The sequence below is a fragment of the Chiloscyllium plagiosum genome, unplaced genomic scaffold (assembly GCF_037043375.1).
Source record: "Chiloscyllium plagiosum isolate Xiang-an unplaced genomic scaffold, Cpla_swu_hap1 HiC_scaffold_4, whole genome shotgun sequence".
NCBI classification, from domain to species: Eukaryota; Metazoa; Chordata; class Chondrichthyes; order Orectolobiformes; family Hemiscylliidae; genus Chiloscyllium; species Chiloscyllium plagiosum.
Window position 1 is genome coordinate 84,663,770 of NW_028270142.1, and position 19,187 is coordinate 84,682,956.

A 19,187-nucleotide genomic window follows, 5' to 3' on the forward strand; every position below is an offset into this window, starting at 1 on the left:
GAATGATTTTTAATGTTTTTTTTCACAGTTGTCATTGCTATCATTGCATTCATTCGTTCTATCCTGAAGGTATACTGAGTTGCGCCACAGGTTTGCACAGAGATGATGAGGAGCCACTTAGATTTGGTGGATGGGCATAGGTTGGCATGAGGGGTCATTGCGGATGGATGGAATGGCATAGACTGCATGAGGGGCCACCAAGTGAGTAGAAGGATATAGGTTGCCATCGATGGGGCATGGGGAGCATATGAGAAGAAGAAGAAGTGCAAGAGATGGGGACAAGATGACATAATATTAAATAGAACAATTGGGACAATGTCCCAGAGCACTGAGCCAGTAGATAACCCGTCTTGGCAGTTCCTCCAAAATATTTCCACAGGTAGTAGGCCCAAATTCAGTTATACCTGCCATCTCCAAAACAGAAGTCCTGCCTGTTCAGGAACTTTCTCCTGATACAAACTTGTCAAACTGGGTAATCTCAAACCCTCACTACATTGCTCTAGTTTGAAAATCTATCCCTTTGTGTCCTCCTCACAACTTGCTTTCCTATATATCTTTGTTTTTTTCAACAAATTTGGTGACAATACATTTGGGTCCTTCATTGAAGTCATAAATGTCATAATATTGGTACTGAACCATTTGAACTAGAGAAATACAAGTTTGATCTTAGTCTGTGTATTAGTCAACTGATCTGCAGCAGTGTTGCAGTTCAGGGTGCACTGTTTGTTTTGTGTTTTTGAGTGTTGGGAATACTAGTCAGCCTAAGTGTCCATTGTCCACTGTTGTCCAATTACTTTTGCTTAAAAATGCGGTTATCAGATGGGTACAAGCTTAATCTAACCAGCAATAATGTCAACAGTTGAATAGCCATCCATTGACGATTTTTTGTTATTTCAGTGTGGATTCAGGGTGGAGCAGACAAGGGAGGAAAATATTAGAATGCACCAAATTAAGCGGGCAAGTCAAGAGTGATAGCAGTATAAATTTCAGACTGTGCCTAATCGCTCATTAAGTCTGTGATAGTGCAGTCCACTTACTTCCATTTCTCCTACCCTCCCTGACATTCTTGAACTTTTATCTAGCCAATAATTTAACAAAAAGTGTATTATCAATTACCATTTTGAAAGCTCCTTGGTATTTGGCTACCATTATTTTGCAGAGAACTGTTCAGTTTCTAAGTTTAACAAGGGCAATTATGAAGATATGAGGAGGAATGTGGTTGTGCATTGAAAATTCTGATGATACACAGACAATGGCTATTAAAAATTAATACTTGGCTTTTAGATAAACATGCATTCTTTTAAGGAAAAACTAACTAACAAGAAAAGCAAGGCAGCTATGGTTTACAAGGAAAGTTAGAGATAGTATTAGGGATTAGTGGTGCTGGAAAAGCACAGCAGTTCAGGCAGCAAGCGAGGAGCAGTAAAATCGACGTTTCGGGCAAAAGCCCTTCATTAGGAATACAGGCAGAGTACCTGAAGGGTGGAGAGATAAATGAGAGGAGGGTGGGGGTGGGGAGAAAGTAGCATAGAGTACAATAAGTGAGTGGGGGAGGGGATGAAGGTGATAGGTCAGGGAGGAGGGTGGGGTGGATAGGTGGAAAAGAAGATAGGCAGATAGGACAAGTCAATGGGACAGTGCTGAGCTGGAAGTTTGGAACTGGGGTGAGGTAGGGGAAAGGAAAATGAGGAAACTGTTGAAGTCCACATCGATGCCCTGGGGCTGAAGTGTTCCGAGGCGGAAGACGAGAGATAGTATTAGATCAAACCAGGAGGTTGCTACAAGATGTTAAGAAGCTAAGGCTTGGGAGAACTTTAAAATTCAGCAAAGGAGGTAACAAAACAGAGAATATAAATCTAAACTGGCAAGAAACAAAAATGGATTGTAAAAACTTATAGAAGTAAAAAGTCAAAGATTAACAAAGGCGAGTCCTTTACAGGCAGAGAGAGAAAAACTAATGATGGGGAAATAGGGAACTGGAAAACTAAGTATTCTGTGTCTGCCTTCACATTAGATATCAACATGAAACAATTAAATTCCAAACTAAAAAAAATTAGTCTGAGTAAAAATGCTCTGTTGAAGAAATTAATGGGACTGCAAACTGACAAACCCCAAAACATCATGACATTCACCATAGAGTGCTGGAAGAGATGGCTACAAAGATTAGTGGATGCATTGATAATCATCTATCAAAATTATTTATTGGAAAATTGCCTGCAGATTGGCAAGTTGTAAATGTAACTTCACATTTACAATGTAACTTCACAATGGAGAGAATGTAGGGAACTACAGACCTAGTGGGTTTTAGCACACCGCATATTCCTGGTTGGTAAACTGGCTTCAGTGGTAGCATTTCCATTTTTTTCATTCGGGAAAAAACAGGAAGTGTAGGCAAGAATAGTTAATTCAATGAGTAATCATATGCAGAAAATGAAAACGGGAAAATAAACATGGGATAAAAGAGAAGGTAAAATAAGTTTATTTGAATTTTTGACTTGTTTTAAATCTGATTCTGTAATTGTGGTATAACCATGAAGCTGCCAGCACTCACCATGATTATTCGAAATGGACAGCAACTTCTCATTTCTCTGCTAGTGCAGTAAAATATGGAAATCTAGAAGCTATATTTCTTTTGACTTATTTCTCTACAGATAGTTGACCCTTCCCTGCAACAGCTGCACCGTAATACATTAAATTGCTCTACTATTCTATTAGCTGTCTATTAAATAAACTAAAAAAGGTTGTGTTTTAAATCTGAAGGAATTAGATTTGAGACTTGAAAAAGTAAACTTTCAGTGCAAGAGATGTCACTTGATAGTAATTAGTATTTAACATGCCATGGGGAAAAAAAAAATCAGTTACATTTGGATAGACCAGACCCAACTTTTTTTTTAGTTTATTTAATGGGACAGCAAATAGAAAAATAGAACAATTTAATGTATTACAATGCAGCTGCTGCAGAGGGCCCCATCTGGCTGTGGAGAAGCAAATCAAAAGAAACATAGCTTCTAGACTTCCATTTTTTACTGCACTAGTAGAGATATGAAAAGTTGCTGTCCATTTAGTATAATCATGGCGAGTGCTGGCAGCTTCATCACTATATTTACCACAATTACAGACCAATATTATCCACACTACATGCCTTGCCAATCCAAAGAGAATGTAAACTGAATGATAAGATTACAATTTAGACCTTTCAAGGAAACAACATATTGGTTGTGAATTGGGTGATTGTTTCTTGCTCTCCTTACCCACGATGTGTATTCTTTCATTTGGTGTTGGTTGCTATGAGAACCACTTGCATGGCCTCTCCAGAAGCAGTCCTGACATAGCTGATAATTGTGACACTGCTGGCAACGATATCGAAAACCCATCATGCTCTCACTGTGGCAGTAGGAACATTCAACAGGGTGGAAGACTGTAGATGTAATACACAAAAGCATTTAGGCTATTTTTATTTTGTGCACTTAACATTCCTTCCTGCCATTTTAATTTTGCACATACTGCATATTTGAAATACTAAATGTAGTTTGATCAAATAATATATTTATTCTCTAAAGTAGTAGATTTCAAATTGTCCAGAATGTGTGATTCCCTGCAAATCTTGTCATTCACAATCACTTTACTGTGTATTTTACAAAGCGAAACTTAGATTATAGAGTTACACAGCACAGAAACAGACACTTCGGTCCAACTTGTACATGCCAACCAGGTATCCTAAACTGATCTAGTCCCATAAGCCAGCATTTGGCCCATATCCCTCTAAACTTTTCCTTTTCATGTACCTACCCAGATGCCTGTTGAATGGTGTAATTATACCCTCTTCTCCCACTTCCTCTGGCAACTTGTTCCATACATGCACCACCCTCTGCATGAAAAGGTTTCCCCTCAGTCCCTTTTAAATCTTTCCCCTCTCACCTTAAACCTATGCCCTCTAAGCCTGGATACTCCTACCCTGGTAAAAAAAAGGACCTTGACTATTCATACTATTCATGTCCCTCATGATTTTATAACCTTCTATGAAGGTCACCCCTCAGCCTCTGATGCTCTAGCCTATTCAGCCTCGCCCTATAGCTCAACACTTCCAATCCCCGCAATATCCTTGTAAATCTTTTCTGAACCTTTTCAATTTAACAACATCTTTCCTACAGCAGCAAGATCAAATTGAATGCATTATTCTAAAAGTCTTTTAACCAATGTCCTGTATAGCCACAACATGACATCCCAATTCCTATACTCAATGCGCTGACCAATGAAAGCAATATGCCAAATGCCTTCTTCATCATCCTGTCCACCTTGAAAGTGGAGTTGCAGGAAATATGCATCTGCACTCCTTTGTTTGGCAACACTCCCCAGGGCCCTACCATTAACTGTAAGAATCCTGCCCTGATTTGCCTTACCAAAGTACAGCACCTCACATTTACCTAAATTAAACTCCACCTGCCACTCCTGGCAAATCTGATCAATATCTCTTTGTAATCTTAGATAGCCTTCTTCACTTCCATGACACCACCAATATTGGTGTCACCTGCAAACTTACTAATCACACCTCCTATATTCATACCAAATCATTTATATGAATTATGAAAAGCAGAGACTCAGCACCAATCCGTGTGACACACCACTGGTCACAGGTTTCCAGTCTGAAAAACGACCCTCCACTACCACCCTCTGTCTCTGTACACTGGCACAAGTTAGCAAAGTTACCTGGAAAGCCGATCCTGGCAGAAAGATATTTTTAACATATGCGAAAAATCTGCAGGAATACTTGTCTGGATGTATTAAGACAAATTTCCATTTGTTTTGAATACTAAGAGCTGAAAATGTGTTGCTGGAAAAGCGCTTATGCCCGAAGAAGGGCTTATGCCCGAAATGTCGATTCTCCTGTTCCCTGGATGCTGCTTGACCTGCTGCGCTTTTCCAGCAACACATTTTCAGCTCTGATCTCCAGCATCTGCAGACCTCACTTTCTCCTTTGAATACTAAGACTCCGATAAAAAGCTTTTTTCTGTACTATGCTTCAATGTGAGAAACTAATGTAAAACTGCATTGCTGAGGTGCCAAAGTAGGTGAGAGCTGACTTTTTGAAAATAGATCATTAAAAATGTTTCAGCTGAATAATGCAAAACACACACTCTGACTAATCATAAAGAAAAATAGTTTTCTCGTTAGGTTAAGCATCAATTAACATGTTGGGGAGTTTAACAATCAATCGACTCCTTAAGTGCCTGAAGCTAGCCCACAGAGTATCTTTCAAATTATCCACTGAAACATGAAAATACTTGATCACTGAATTTTATAATATGGATGATGTGCATTTTTGTAATTTTAGTGTTAGTAGACTAACACTAGGGTTCTTGCGAGGGGCTATGCAGGTTTACAAAGCAACGAACATAGTGTCATTGCAGGCCAAATAATAATGCACATAGTGGGACAGGGAGGGACATAATGCACCAAAATTAAAAAAGAAAGCAGCAAGTAGCAGGATGGTGAAAAACATGGCAAAATGTCAAAATTAACAGCTCTTTACTTAAATGCACACTGTTTTTCAGACAAAATAAACAATTAACAACACAAACAGTAATTAACGCCTTTAGCCATTAAGGAGGCACAAAGAGAGCTAAATATTCAGGGGTACATGAATTTTTGAGAGGACAGGCAGGCAGGAAAGAAAGTCTGGTGAGGTAGCTTTGTTAATACGAGGTGGAATATGTATGAAAGCAAGAAATGATCTTTGATTGGAAGATGTAGAATCCAAATTGGTGAAGGAAATAAATAACAAGGGGCAGAGGAGACTTTTGAAAGTAGTCAATAGGCACCCCCAGCTCTAGCTAAACTGTAGGACAGAGAATAAAAACAAAGCAGATGTGGAGAGGTTGTTTCCCCTTGTGGAAGTGTCCAGCACCAAAGGAGAAAATGATTGCCTGTGTAAAAGAGGAGCGAGGAAGAAGATCTTCTATCAGAAAGCAGAGAAACTGCCGAATGGATTATTAAGTATACTGAGGTCTGAGATGGACAAATTGTTAATCAATAAGGGAATCGAGGATTATGGGGATAAATCAGAATAAAGGAGCTGAAGATGATCAGATCAGCTATTATCTTATGGAATGGCAGAGCAGACTCAATGGGGTGAACAGTTTATTCTTGCTCCTACATCTTACGATCTTGTATGTACCATTTTTTTTATTTTGAAAATGTAAATCCAAAAAGCCAAGAGATAACCATTTGTTGAGTTTATAGTGATCAAACAGCTACTTTGTCTTGAGAGGGAACACTCATTGAAACTGTGCAGCACTGTTTGTGTCTCTCTACAAGTGTAGAAGGAATTTGTATTGATGGTGCAGAAGTGAAAGTTAGCTGTGCAGCCCCTCGACCTGTTCAACAAAGACCACTCTTGCCACAATAGTATAAGGCCAGCTATTCAATAGATGGATTTTGTCACAAGGAACTTGCCGGTGATTTCCCATTCCTTGATTAAAAGTGTGTGTTGGTAATCTTGCTCGGGAAATCTGCACTAAATGGGGCGCCATGATGGAATTTGTGAAGCTGGAACAGATCATCAAGGAGTGATAGTTGTGGTGTGGCACATATGTTTCAACCATCTTGCACTGTGACTTTGTGCTATCGGTCCTCTAATACTCACTGCTCCCGTTAAAAGTGTTATAAGGCAGATTTTAATTATCAGGCATTACTGACCAATGAAGTGGGTGGTTCAGCTGCAAAATCCTTTCAACAGGTCCAGTTCAAAAGCTAAGCCCATTAACAGACTGTTCCATCCCAAACAAGTATTGCCACTATAATTTTGCAATGCCAAGTCTCCACTAAAATTGAGACACTCAGGCACTGAATCAGCCAAGTGTTTCATTCAACTCTGTTCTGTCATTTTGTCTGTTGCTGAAACATCATCCCTCCAGGCTTGAAAATTCATCTATATTCCTGTCTAGCTTCTTATGTTCTAATCTCCATAAACTGGAGGTTATCCAAATCTTAACTGTCCATGTCTGAACTCGCACAAGCATCACCCTTTCACTTGCTGACCGACATTGTGACACTGCATAAACAGAAAACAAATTTAAAATTCTTTTCCATGTTATCAAATTTCTTTATGGTATTATCCCTCCCTTCCTTTGCAATCTTGTCCAGTCCAACAATTCCCATACTTTCCTTCCTCACTCTAAGATCTCTGCACTCCTCCAATTCTAACCTCTTGAACCTGCTAAATTTAAAATCACTCCATTACAAATGCCTTACACTCTAGAATATGCTCCTTAAATGTCTCTGCTTCTCAACCTTGAAATCTTGAAATCTACATCTTTTGCTCAAAAGCCTTAATATCACTTTATATGGCTCAATATCAAAACTTCTTTGATAACATTCATGGAATCACCTTTTATTTGACTACATAAAAGTAATAAAAGAAAATCAATACAAAAATGCAGTTGGTTCAAATTGTTGAGAGATGAGATAGGTCAGAAATAATAGACAAGGTGTGTTCAAATGTGCCAGCAACAGCACACGTTATTGTTAAAAGTCCGGAGGATTAATCATTTTCTTGTGGATTTTACTAAGCATATCACTGTATTTTTAAAAGGAGAAGTGACACACTTGAAAATTTTCATTGTGGAACTGAACTTCAACGCAAAAGAATTTTCAGACCTCTTTTCAGTCTGAAAGCAGAGGTACATGTTGTATTTTTCAGTAAATTATGGGAGATATTACAAATGAAGGCTAGAAACCCACAATGAGTCATTACTTTCAGAATATAAAGGAAATGCTTCAAAACAAAACAGTAGGCAAAGTGAAAGTTTCTTAAATTCTTCATAACGTACCATTTTCAACGTTTGCAAGACGATGCATGAGTGGCAACCAGACAAGACACTGTGGTGGGGGATCAGACATCAAAGTGTCCAGAAATGTATTGAGTGTCACTTTTTTCTGTAAACACAAAATAATAATTTGGAATCATCTCACCAAAAGATAAACAAAAATGTCTTTGAAATACAAACAGCATCAAAAATCTGTGCCAATCAAATTTTCTCCTTCTTCCTAAAACATATGGATCTTTCATCCAACATGCTTCTTGTATGTTCATAGCATTTCCTATTAATATTCTCAAACAAATGTAATTCAAATATTTAGTATAAATGACAGCTAAGAAATGCATAGTGTATAAATTGCACCACATTATAAATTCTACAAATTCTACTACTTGTTATAGTAATACTCATGGAATTATAGAATCATAGAGATGTACAGCATGGAACAGACCCTTCAGTCCAACAGATATCCCAACCTAATAGAGTCCCATTTGCCAGCACCCAGCCCATATCCCTCCAAACCTTTCCTATTCATATACCCATCCAGCTGTTTTTTAAATGTTGCAATTGTACCAGACTCCACCACTTCCCTGGCAGCTCATTCCATACATGCACCATCTTCTGCGTGAAAAAGTTGCTCCATAGGTCCCTTTTATACCTTTCCCCTCTCTAAATCTACGCCTTCTAGTTCTGGACTCCCCCACCTCAGAGAAAAGACATTGACTATTTATCCTATCCATGCCCCTTCTGTTTTATAAACCTCTGTGAGGTCACCCCTCAGCTTTCAACGCTCTAGGGAAAACAGCCCCAGCCTATTCAACCTCTCCCTATAGCTCAAATTCTCCAACCCTGGCAACATCCTTGTAAATCTTTTCTGAACCATAGGAAGGATAGCCCAAATTCTTCCATTTCCATCCTGGGCCTGTTTGACCCCATGAACAGGTCAGATGCTCTGGATGTGGTATACATTGATATACAATTGGGAACAAGTTGCCCTGGGAATCTTTAATATCGACTCAGGAACCTGTGAACTTTCCTTGTTTCAACTCAAAAATGAGCAAGGAAATCTCCTTGAAGCATATTCCTGCTCTCAATTTGTATGTTAATAAGTCCCGTTGATTAACACTTATGGCACACTGTCAGCTGACAATTAAAACTCCTCCATGCTGAAGACAATTTGGAAGATGCAATGAGTATTGTTAACAGCAGAAAAAGTATTCTGGTGGATAACTTCAAATCCATCATGAAAAACAACATAGTTCTATTGAATTGGGCTTGCGGCTGTTCTACTTGGCCTTGTTCTTACCAATTCCCCAGTTTCAAATGTATCTGCCAATGATTGTATTAGTATCATAACAAACACAGTCTTTGTGGAGATAAAGACCCATTTTCTTACTGAGGATATCCTCCCCCATGCTAAATAAAATATATTCAAAGTAGTTCCACCAGCTGAAAACTGGACACCATTTAGACCATTCTCCCTAGTTCACTGAGGAGCATCAGTATACCTAAAGATGGGGTGACAGTGTGCAAAGCATCATCACATAACTCTACCACAGGTTGCTTCTGCATGCATGGTCAGAGATAAGTAATCCCACAATCAACAGACAATTTCAAAGCTCAGTAGTTCAGCCAGATCCAGACATGAACTATGGTAGATATTTAAACACCTAATGAGAGAAGAAAACTCCATGAACATCACCACCAACAACGTTGGCAAAGTTCAGACAAGGCTGGAGCTGACACAATCATGAAGTCCCAAGAAAATGATCCTTTCTCAGTCTTTTCCATAGTCACTGTTTCAGATGCCAGTCTTCAGCCAATTTGATTCACTCCACATGATATTAAGAAATAATTAAGCACATTGAATACCAGTGCTCAAAATATACAGGGGCAGTAGTGAATTTACCTGAAAGTATATTAATCATCCTTAAAATTCAACCGTGGATCAAGCAATTAGAGAAAGATTGCATCGTTTGTGGCACAGACAGAATCTTTGAGGAGCTGCTCCTCCAATCAGAGACCCAGTGTCCCCACTGCAGTCTTCTTCAGCTCATCCACTCACAGGTTCCCTTTCTCTCGCTCTTGCTGCATCTCAAGAAACAGAATCTGTGATCGGTGGAGCAGTGAGAACAAGATGAAGTAAGCTAGAGCAGTTACTCTGGCCAGTGCTTGTCCATCACGCAACAGAGATTTGTACAGCTTGAGAAGCAGCTATTCAGGAATGTAACCACTAAATACCCACCAGGTCTGGACTGTTGTGACAGGTGGGCAGGAAAGAGAGGCTGATTACAATTGGTAGCTACAATTGGCAATGAATTGTTCTTCATAAAGGATCGATTTTCCCATTTTCATGAAATTCTACCTCTCTTTCTCTTCTCTTGTTCCAATCTTATTAATTCCTTTTATCTATTCTTTAAAGAACTTGAGAATTACTGAAAACAGACATACTCTTTTAATCTTACCATTAGAACAATTTGCAAAAGATAGCAATGTAGAGAGTAAAAACATTAATACTATGTAAGAGGAAAGAGCACTTTAGTTGACAACTGGACTCTGATTAATGGAGACATTGCTATGAAGAATGCATACTGCACCTGCTTCAATTCAACAAAATAGCTGACAGCCATTCTCTGGTTCATTTTTCAGGGCAATACCTTTATTAATTATGCATTATGTGGAGGTGCCAGTTTTGGACTGGGGTGGACAAAGTCAGAAGTTAGGTGACACCAAGTTATAGTTCAACAGGTTTATCTGAAATCACAAGCTTTCAGAGCACTGCTCCTTCAACAGACCACCTGATGAAGGAGCAGTGCTCCGGAAGCTCGTGATTTCAAATAAATCTGTTGAACTATAACCTGGCATCATGTGACATCTGACCTTGACCAAATAGAGTAAACCTGCACAATTTAAACAAGGCTTGGCATTTGACAGTCAGTCATCATTAAATGGTGCACATTCTGTGTCAATAACTCTACTGATCAGAGTCCACTTGACAATCAGCAGTTTCCTCTCAGAATATAAAGGTTTTTTCCCTTTACTTTGGTATTTCTTGCAAATTGTTCTGATGAGTGCATAACAAAATATTTGACAACATAAGTCTTTATTCATTCACTTGTTACTTAATTCTTTTCTAGTTCTTTCTCTGTTTATCATTTTTTTATGTTACGGGTTGTAGATGATGGTGTAACAGACGGTAAGGAAGTACAACATGAACTTCTGAGACTACTGTCCAGGAGAACAGTTTATTTATTAAATAAATAGTCAGGCTAAGAAATGGTAGACTGACATTGAAGATTATCATTGGATCAGAAATCAGAAACTCAGAAATTCTCAACAGTTAAAGCAAATAATCAAAGGCAATTTACACTCACAATTAAGTAATCCAGCACACAATATACAGGGTAATTTCACACATGTGCTTTTTGCAAGTCTATAGCAGGTTCCATTTACTGGGTTATATATGCGTATTATTAGAGAGTACTAACAGATTAACAATGTGTTGTAAATAATGACTGAAGCAGCAAAACAATATGCATTTCTAAAATAAAAACAGAAAGTTGCGGAAGAACAATTAATCCATCAGCATCTGTAAAGGACATGACACTTGATATCATAAAAAGAAATTACTGAAACTACTCAGCAGGTCTGGTAATATCTGTGCAGAGTTAATGTTTCAAGTATGTAACCTTTCATTAGGACCCATCATCTAAAGATCATAAATGGTAATAACAGGAGGAATCTTATAAAGGTCAGAACAACATGAACTACAGCGAGATTATCGACATCTTGATCAACTCCCTGCAACATCTTAAGTTTTTGTTGAGTGACAAAGTGAGACTCTAACTAGGCAGCAGGAAGTTTCCAAATAAAGGGTGACTGTAGCTTATTAAAAATCTTACTAATGCTGCAACTTACCTCATTAATATTGAACCTCCCATCTTACCAAATGCACTCAACAAGAAATATAGCAAAAATCCTCAATGTGGAAATGAGAGCAGATCCCAGCAACGTAAGCTTGCCACTTGCTCCAAAGGATTTCCATGTGAGGCAAAGGGCAAGCTTCATGAGAACTAGCCACAAGCATCTCACATCCACAGACATTGGCATTCAACATGCATTACCCTCTAAGAAGCTCATGGCACATCTCCACACCATCCACAGGATACTTCTGCATTCATTGCTGCACCTTGATGTGTAGCAACAGCTATTATTTTAATGCTGCTGCAAGGACAGTGAGCTCAGGGACACATACCCAGTTCATGGACTTGACCAGGTTTTTTTTCCCCTGAAGAAGGGTTACAGCTGAAACTTTGACTTCTCCATCACCTGATGCTCCTAGCTTGCAGTGTTCTTCCAGGCGCCTACTTGTCTACCTTGGATTCTAGCATCTGCAGTTTTATTGTGTCTAACCAGGTTTCTTTTCTGGCCTGTTTGATCTAGCACTCACTATCTTGGAGCCGGCCCTGATGCTCACTAGACACTTAGCTTGCATTGCCTTGGTCTCCCTTTTTGCACCTTGCCCACTCAGCCAGAGGAACTGGGCTCATAGCACTGCTGTGGTGCCTTTCATTAGTGCAGACAAAAGCCAGGAAGCTCATTATGGTTATCAATAAGCCTGAATCAAGTCAAGAGACATTGCCTTTGTTCAGGGGATTCTGGTATATGAAGTCAAAGGTAGCTTCTGATATCAGTCCAGGGACATGGTTGGGCAACCACTTGTAGTGGTCAAAGTCAGACCTGTCCCCTTGTAATGGGTGAGAAGCCAAGTGTCAGGCAGCACACCGCCCATCTTTAGTATTTTTGCCCTTTTGGAATGGGAGAGGGGCATATATTAGTGGACATGAAAGTGGGTGGCAAAGCTTGTGCACTTGTGGAAAATCAGAAGCAAGTGGGTAGGCAACTCAAAGGGCATGCAGGATTGGTCATGTCAGTATTGGGTGGGTAACAGCAAGTAAGGGAAGATGTCAGGGGCAGTAATGAGAGTGGAAGAGCATGTGTCTATGTGAGAGGTGGTACAGCGGCAGAGAGAGAGATTGAGTGGGGGGTCTTAAGAAGAATATGGTGGCATTTGCACCAGCAGAGTGGAGAAGGTCATTGATGTTCTTTATATACCACTATACAATCTTCCAGATGGTTTAGTTCACAATGATCTGAGTGGTAATTTCTGACCAGACTCGCATGATTTGCTGTCACGGCCTCTTCTGCTGACGCTGGGGGAAGTGGACATCCAGCCTGCATACCATCTTATCCAACAAGACTTCCAGATCTCTCGCCACAAGGTCCAGGGCAAATGTCAGGGATCATGCATTCAAATTCCGGAGTAACCATGCTTGTCTGGGCCCTTGGTGGTCTTTTAGAGTTGGCACTGCACACCAGGAATGCCGGCCAATTCCAGTATTTGGTACAAGATGGTGGCAGAGTAACACGGCTGCATTCGAGCTCCTGCCTGGGGGCCATCTGTTTTTCTTTTTTCTTTTATTTTTGCTTCTGCTGTTTTCTTTATCTTTATTTTCCTGTTCTTTTCTGTGGTGGGTTGGTTGGCAGCACCGGTGCAGCAGCAAGAGTGGGCCACATGCAGAGTGGCAGATGTGGCTTCTCCCAACAATAGAAGGCAGCAGCAGTGGCAGGAAGGTCATTCTCCTGGTGTTCGAGGTCAATGGAAACAGCAGTGAGCGTGTTCGCCTGGCGTTCAGGTCCAATAGCAGCGGCAGCGAAGTGCTTCTGCTGGCATTCGGGCCAGCAGCAGCGGGAAAGCTCCTCCAGTGATCGGGACAGTGGCATCAGCAGTTGCAGACTCTTCAAGATGGAAGCACCGGGCAAGGCGACATCTGCAGTCCTGGTCCAGCAGCAGCCTGGCCTGGCCTGGCAATGGAGCCTGGTACTCTTGGTTGTGGTGTGAGTGTGGGTTCAGCAGCACCAGCAGAGTGGACCCAGCAGCAAAACGATAGTGCCGAAAGTGAGGTGACTCTTACGTTGGTGGACCCAGCACAGGCAGCAACGAGGCATGGAGGGCTTCTTTGCAGCTAGGTGCGAGCATGTACAAGGTAAAAAAAAACTGATATTTTCAACTTTTAGTTCTTTATTTTTAATTTATTCCTGTTTACCTGTAATGCTGGGCTATTTATTTCTTTACTTTTCTATTTTCGTTTTCTAAGATTTTGATCTTAGGTATCTGCGCCTGGGTACATTTGTACTTAAGATGGCGCTGTAATGTAGTGACTGTAAACTTTTCACTGTACTCATTTGAATACACAGGACAATAAAGCTAATTTTATTTGTTTGGAAGATGGTGAATGGTAAGATAAGGCTGAAATTGGACAACAAGGTCACTATATAGGTGTGGTAAGTAGTTTATAAGATACAATAAGAAATTTTGTTGGCTTTGCAGCATAAAATCCTTCAAAATTCTTGAAATAACTCACTATTAGACTAAAATAGTAAAATTCAGCCCTTTTTTTCTCCTCCCATAGATGCTGTCTAATTTACTGAATATTTCTGGCATTTTCAGTTTATTTTAGACTTCCAGCATCCGCAGTATTTAGCTTTTGCAGCCACAGACAATTAACATTTTATCCATAGACATTTTATTGGAACTGGAAACTTCATTAATTTAAACTGAGAGTTAATTTAAACTGAAGGGAGACCATCTCTCCAGATAGATTGGGAGCATATTTTCAGCATTAGAATTTCTAAAAAGTACTTTAAAATATATTTCTTTGAGGTTTATTGCTACTTGAGGAGGGAGGAGTTTCTTATACTTTGAGATGCATAAGCCTGGTTTCAAAAGCTGAACGAATCTTACAAAAATCCCGACAATCATGATAATTCATAACAATCTCTTTTTTGAAAACCTGCCAATTACAGATGCCGTTGACAGTATTAAATAACATTTTGGCAGAGCAGGTAATGCATTTCTATGGCAGTTCAATTACCCATCTGACAACACCTAAAACAGAAAAATCTTGGAAACCCAGAAAATAATTGGTTAAGCACTTTTTTTTAAACTCAGGTCTCTGCAGGTTTTCCATTGAAATTACAACAGACAATGAGGAAGATGTCCCTTGAAATATATAATGGTCTTTCCAGTAATCAAAGACTAAAATGTTTTCATAAATGTTCACCTGTTGGGAAAAACATGACCTTGATGCTTGTTCTGTGTAGCCAAAGGAAGGACCTTCAAATACTGCTGTTGGCAATTTCAGCACTTCCCGTAGAAACTGGTCAAACTTCACATATATCATTATTCCGTTGGAGTCTGATATTTGAGAGAAAATATCTGAAGGATAATAGAGTGAGAAAGCACACCATCACTAGTTTTGAAAATTCAACACGCAAGGCTAGCATTTGCTGAACAGATTATGCCTTATAACTACCTGATTGCAAAAGAAACATTAGTTTGAACATAGGCCAGGCACATAATGCCGACTGTAAACATCAATGCAGGCCTTGCTACTTCTGTGGTTGAATGTTATTTACAATGTTTAGAATGTCACCGTATTAATTAAAGTAAAACTGTCAGTGTTCTCCATCACTACCCCACTGAAACTGACAGCAGTTTCGGGAGTTCAGACATGTGCAGGATGATGTGGAAATCCAGAAGCTGCTGACGGTGAATCTATGCTTCTTGATAGGATGCGCTCGGCAGATATCCATCTCATCAGCAATCATGGATTTATGAACCTCATTCAAAAACTGCTAGTTTTGCTGTAAATATCTAAAAATAAGTTGCATCTTGTTGATTAAGGGGTCTGAGTTTTTAAATGGAATCTTTGATTTTTGGGAAAAGCTAATATTATCTTTTTGTATAGTGTCCCTTTAATGCTTGGATAATTCTGGGAAGGAAGATGATTGTTTTCCTGGGTATAAGGACATTAGATTTCTAAGAAGAGTTTATGTAGCTGAGATTGCTATGGAGATGAAAGCTTTAAAGTAAAATGTGCAAAGCATCCTATTAATACCACCATAATGGCACAAGGAGCATTAACAAAACTGATGTCATTCTCAAGCGATGGAAAGCAGCCTCCTGTCCCAAGATGGCGCTGCAGGATGCAAAATAAAAGATCTTGCATGACAAAATAAAGTTTTATTTTAGTTTGAAGTTGAGTTCTCGTCATTGCAGTATCCCTTTCCTTCTGAATCCTAGGAGGCAGCCCCACCATTCCATCCCCCTGCAGCCTCCCCATCTTCCTGTGACCCCAAGTACAAAGAAGGATAGTCCTGGTACAGACCTCTAGAATCATTAAATCCCCACAGTGTAGAAGTTGGCTATTTCGTCCACTGAGTCCATACCAACCCTCTGAAGAGCAGACTACCCAGACCCACTCCCCTATCTCTGTAACCCTACATCTCCCATGGCCAAACCACCTCGCCTTCACATCTTTAGACTGTGGGAGGAAACCGGACAACCTGCAGGAAACCCACACAGACAAGGGAAAACATGCAAACTCCACACAGACTGTCGCCGAGGCTGGAATTCAACCTGGGCCCCTGATGTAGTGAGGCAACCATGTTCTGAGCCACCATGCCACCCACTTTCCTGTTCTTCTACTCTTGACACCAGCCTTTTTCCTGCTCCTTGGTTTTCAGCCACCTGCACATGCTATAAAGTGACATCATTATCTGTAGAACTAAATGACATCAAATGGACAGATAAATCCTGGCATAAGAGTTATCTACTGTTGATACAAGATCTCACTGGAAACATCTGGACATAGGCATATATTTACCTGCACGAGGGCAGATGTTACAGTAAAATTATATGCAATATAAGTGTACAAACTTCATAATTACTTCTAAACACTCACAACCCTAAATAGCTAATGGTATATTTGTGAAATGTTAAATTGATCTCGAATTACTGAAAATTCCAGGAATTTTAAAAACAAAACTAAACAAATCAAATTTTTAAACTTTTTTAAACTTTAGCTTCTACCTTAACAGTAATATTTACTTAACTGTCTAAAATTTTTAGTGAAAATATTTTAAGCACTTTGAACTTCCTGTTTGGCTCAGTGCAAATCCTTTCATGTGATGAGTCGTCTACTCTCTTGCTGACACCACTGCTGCTACACAGTAATACATCCCCCTACCACATGCTCAACTTGTGGTTTCTTATTGCTCATAGTCAAATTATTTTTAACACTAGGCGAGTGCATTTTCTTACTCTCAGGGTGATGATATCAAATTAAATAATCCTAAATCGCATTCAGTAAAATAGAACTTGAGTACTGCCAAAGGCAAGACACATTTTATTCAAGTTTACATCTTGCATTCAACAGAATATTTTACAATAACATAAATATAAGGGAAAGAAACCACCTTATATTGTATGAAAGAACACTGCTGATTGGTTGTCAAGTGGAGTCTGTGCAGAGGGACTATCATGGAGAATTCATCCATTAATGCTGATTGACAGTTAACAGCTAGGCTTTGTTAAAACTTTAAACCAAGCAAGTTGACTCTGATTGGTCAGGGCATTACCCTGCGAAATGAACCTGAGAATAACTGTCACTTATTTTGTTGTACTGAATCAGGCATAGTGCATGCACATGTTCTTTCTGTCTACAAAGAATAGGGAGCATGCATTAATATATAACATACATAATATAATAACATATAAGAGGACTATAGAAGACTATAGAATCCCTACAGTGCAGAAACAGCCCTTCAGCCTAACAAGTCCACACTGACCCTCCAAAGAGAAATCCACCCAGTCCCATTACCCCTACCCTAGCAGCTGGTCTATATCCTTCCTATTTTTAAACTTTAACTCTTCCTATTCATATACCCATACAGATGCCTTTTCAAATGTTGTAATTGTACCAGCCTCCACCACTTCCTCTGACAGCTCATTCTATACACACCACCCTCTGCATGAAAACATTGCCCTTTAGGTCCCTTTACCTCTTTCCCCTCTCACCTTAAACCTATGCCCTCTACTTTTGGACTCCCTTACACTGGAGAAAAGACTTTGGTTTTCACCTTCCATATGCCGCTCACGATTTTATAACTTCTGTAATGTCACCCCTCAGCTTCTGATGCTCTGGAATTAACAGCCCCAGCCTATTCAGCCTCTCCCGCTAGCTCAAACCTTCCAACCCTAGCAACATCTTTGTAAATCTTTTCTTAACACTTTCAAGTTCCACAACATCCTTCCTATAGGAGGGAGACCAGATTTGTACACAATATTCCAAAAGTGGCCTAACCAACATCCTGTACAGCCGCAACATGACTTCCAACTCCTATACTCAATGCACTGACCAATAAAGACAAGTATACCAATTGTCTTCTTTACTATCTTATCTACCTGTGATTCCACTTTCAAGGAACTATGAACCTGCCCTCAAAGATCTCTTTGGTTAGCAACACTCTCGAGGACCTTACCATTATGTGTACAAGTCCTGCCCCTCATATATATCTAAATTAAATTCCATCTGCCACTCCTCAGCACATTGTCCCTTCTAATCAAGATCCTTTGCAATCTGAGGTAACCTTCTTGGCTGTCCACTACATCTCCAATTATACTGTCTCTGACAAACTTACTAACTATACCTCCTATGTTCACATCCAAATCATTTATATAAATGACAATAAGCAGCAGACCCAGCATTGATCCTTGTAGCACACCACTGGACAGGGGCCTCCACTCTGAAAAGCAACCCTACACCATCATCCTCTGTGTCCTACCATTTTAGTCAGTTCTGTATCCAAGTTAAAGCATATTTTATATATTGCTGATTAATTTTGTAAAGCTTGCAGCACTGTAGGTGATCTAGTTTTACATTCTGCTGTATAATTTAGTCAAAGGACTTAAGTTTAACATCCTTGATTCCAAAAGAGAAGGACATGGATTTAAGATAATTGTCATGAAAAGATCCTTGATAATGACCTGGCCCATTCCCCAGGAGGTGGAGCAAGTGTTTGGAGACAGGTTTGCCTTAACAGTTTATAAATATTTCCCAGCAGATATTTCCAGAACAGCATTGATGCAATTTAAAACCAGAGCCAAAAGCTTGACAGATAAGAGCTGGAATGTTGGCCATAAGGTAGGTCATGAGAGTTAGGAAAATACCAGGCTTTGTGGATCAGCTTTGTGAAAAATTATTAGGAGATATGGTGTTTTATGGATGGTTGGGGGTGAAGGATGGTGGATTGGGGGGTGGGGAAAGAAGAGCATGGAGATGGAGGTGATGGCGGTCAAGTTTGGGAAAACAAAGCAGATGGTTGCCAAAGTTCATTGTTTTTAAAATCAATATCTCACTGGTATGTATCTTTGTCTCTGTTATAATGAAAAAAGTAAAACTTGGTATTCACTCTAGGTTTTGGCAGCACAGCGTTTTCCACAAGCTCAGTCTGGGAGACTGACCA

The 19,187-nt window shown here is 39.7% G+C and overlaps 1 protein-coding gene across 18 annotated transcripts in view; it reads right to left on the reverse strand.

The window, feature by feature from the left end:
• Nucleotides 1-19,187, reverse strand: part of dtna (dystrobrevin, alpha) — a 198,598-nt gene that overhangs the window by 83,176 nt on the left and 96,235 nt on the right. For all 18 annotated transcript variants that reach the window (XM_087986442.1, XM_087986441.1, XM_087986438.1 and 15 more), the window contains exons 6-8: nt 14,942-15,096; nt 7,830-7,935; nt 3,252-3,418 (exon numbers count right to left, since the gene is read on the reverse strand). In XM_087986442.1, the coding sequence (XP_087842568.1) occupies nt 3,252-3,418; nt 7,830-7,935; nt 14,942-15,096 (428 nt within the window). The remainder of the gene's footprint in view (nt 1-3,251; nt 3,419-7,829; nt 7,936-14,941; nt 15,097-19,187) is intronic.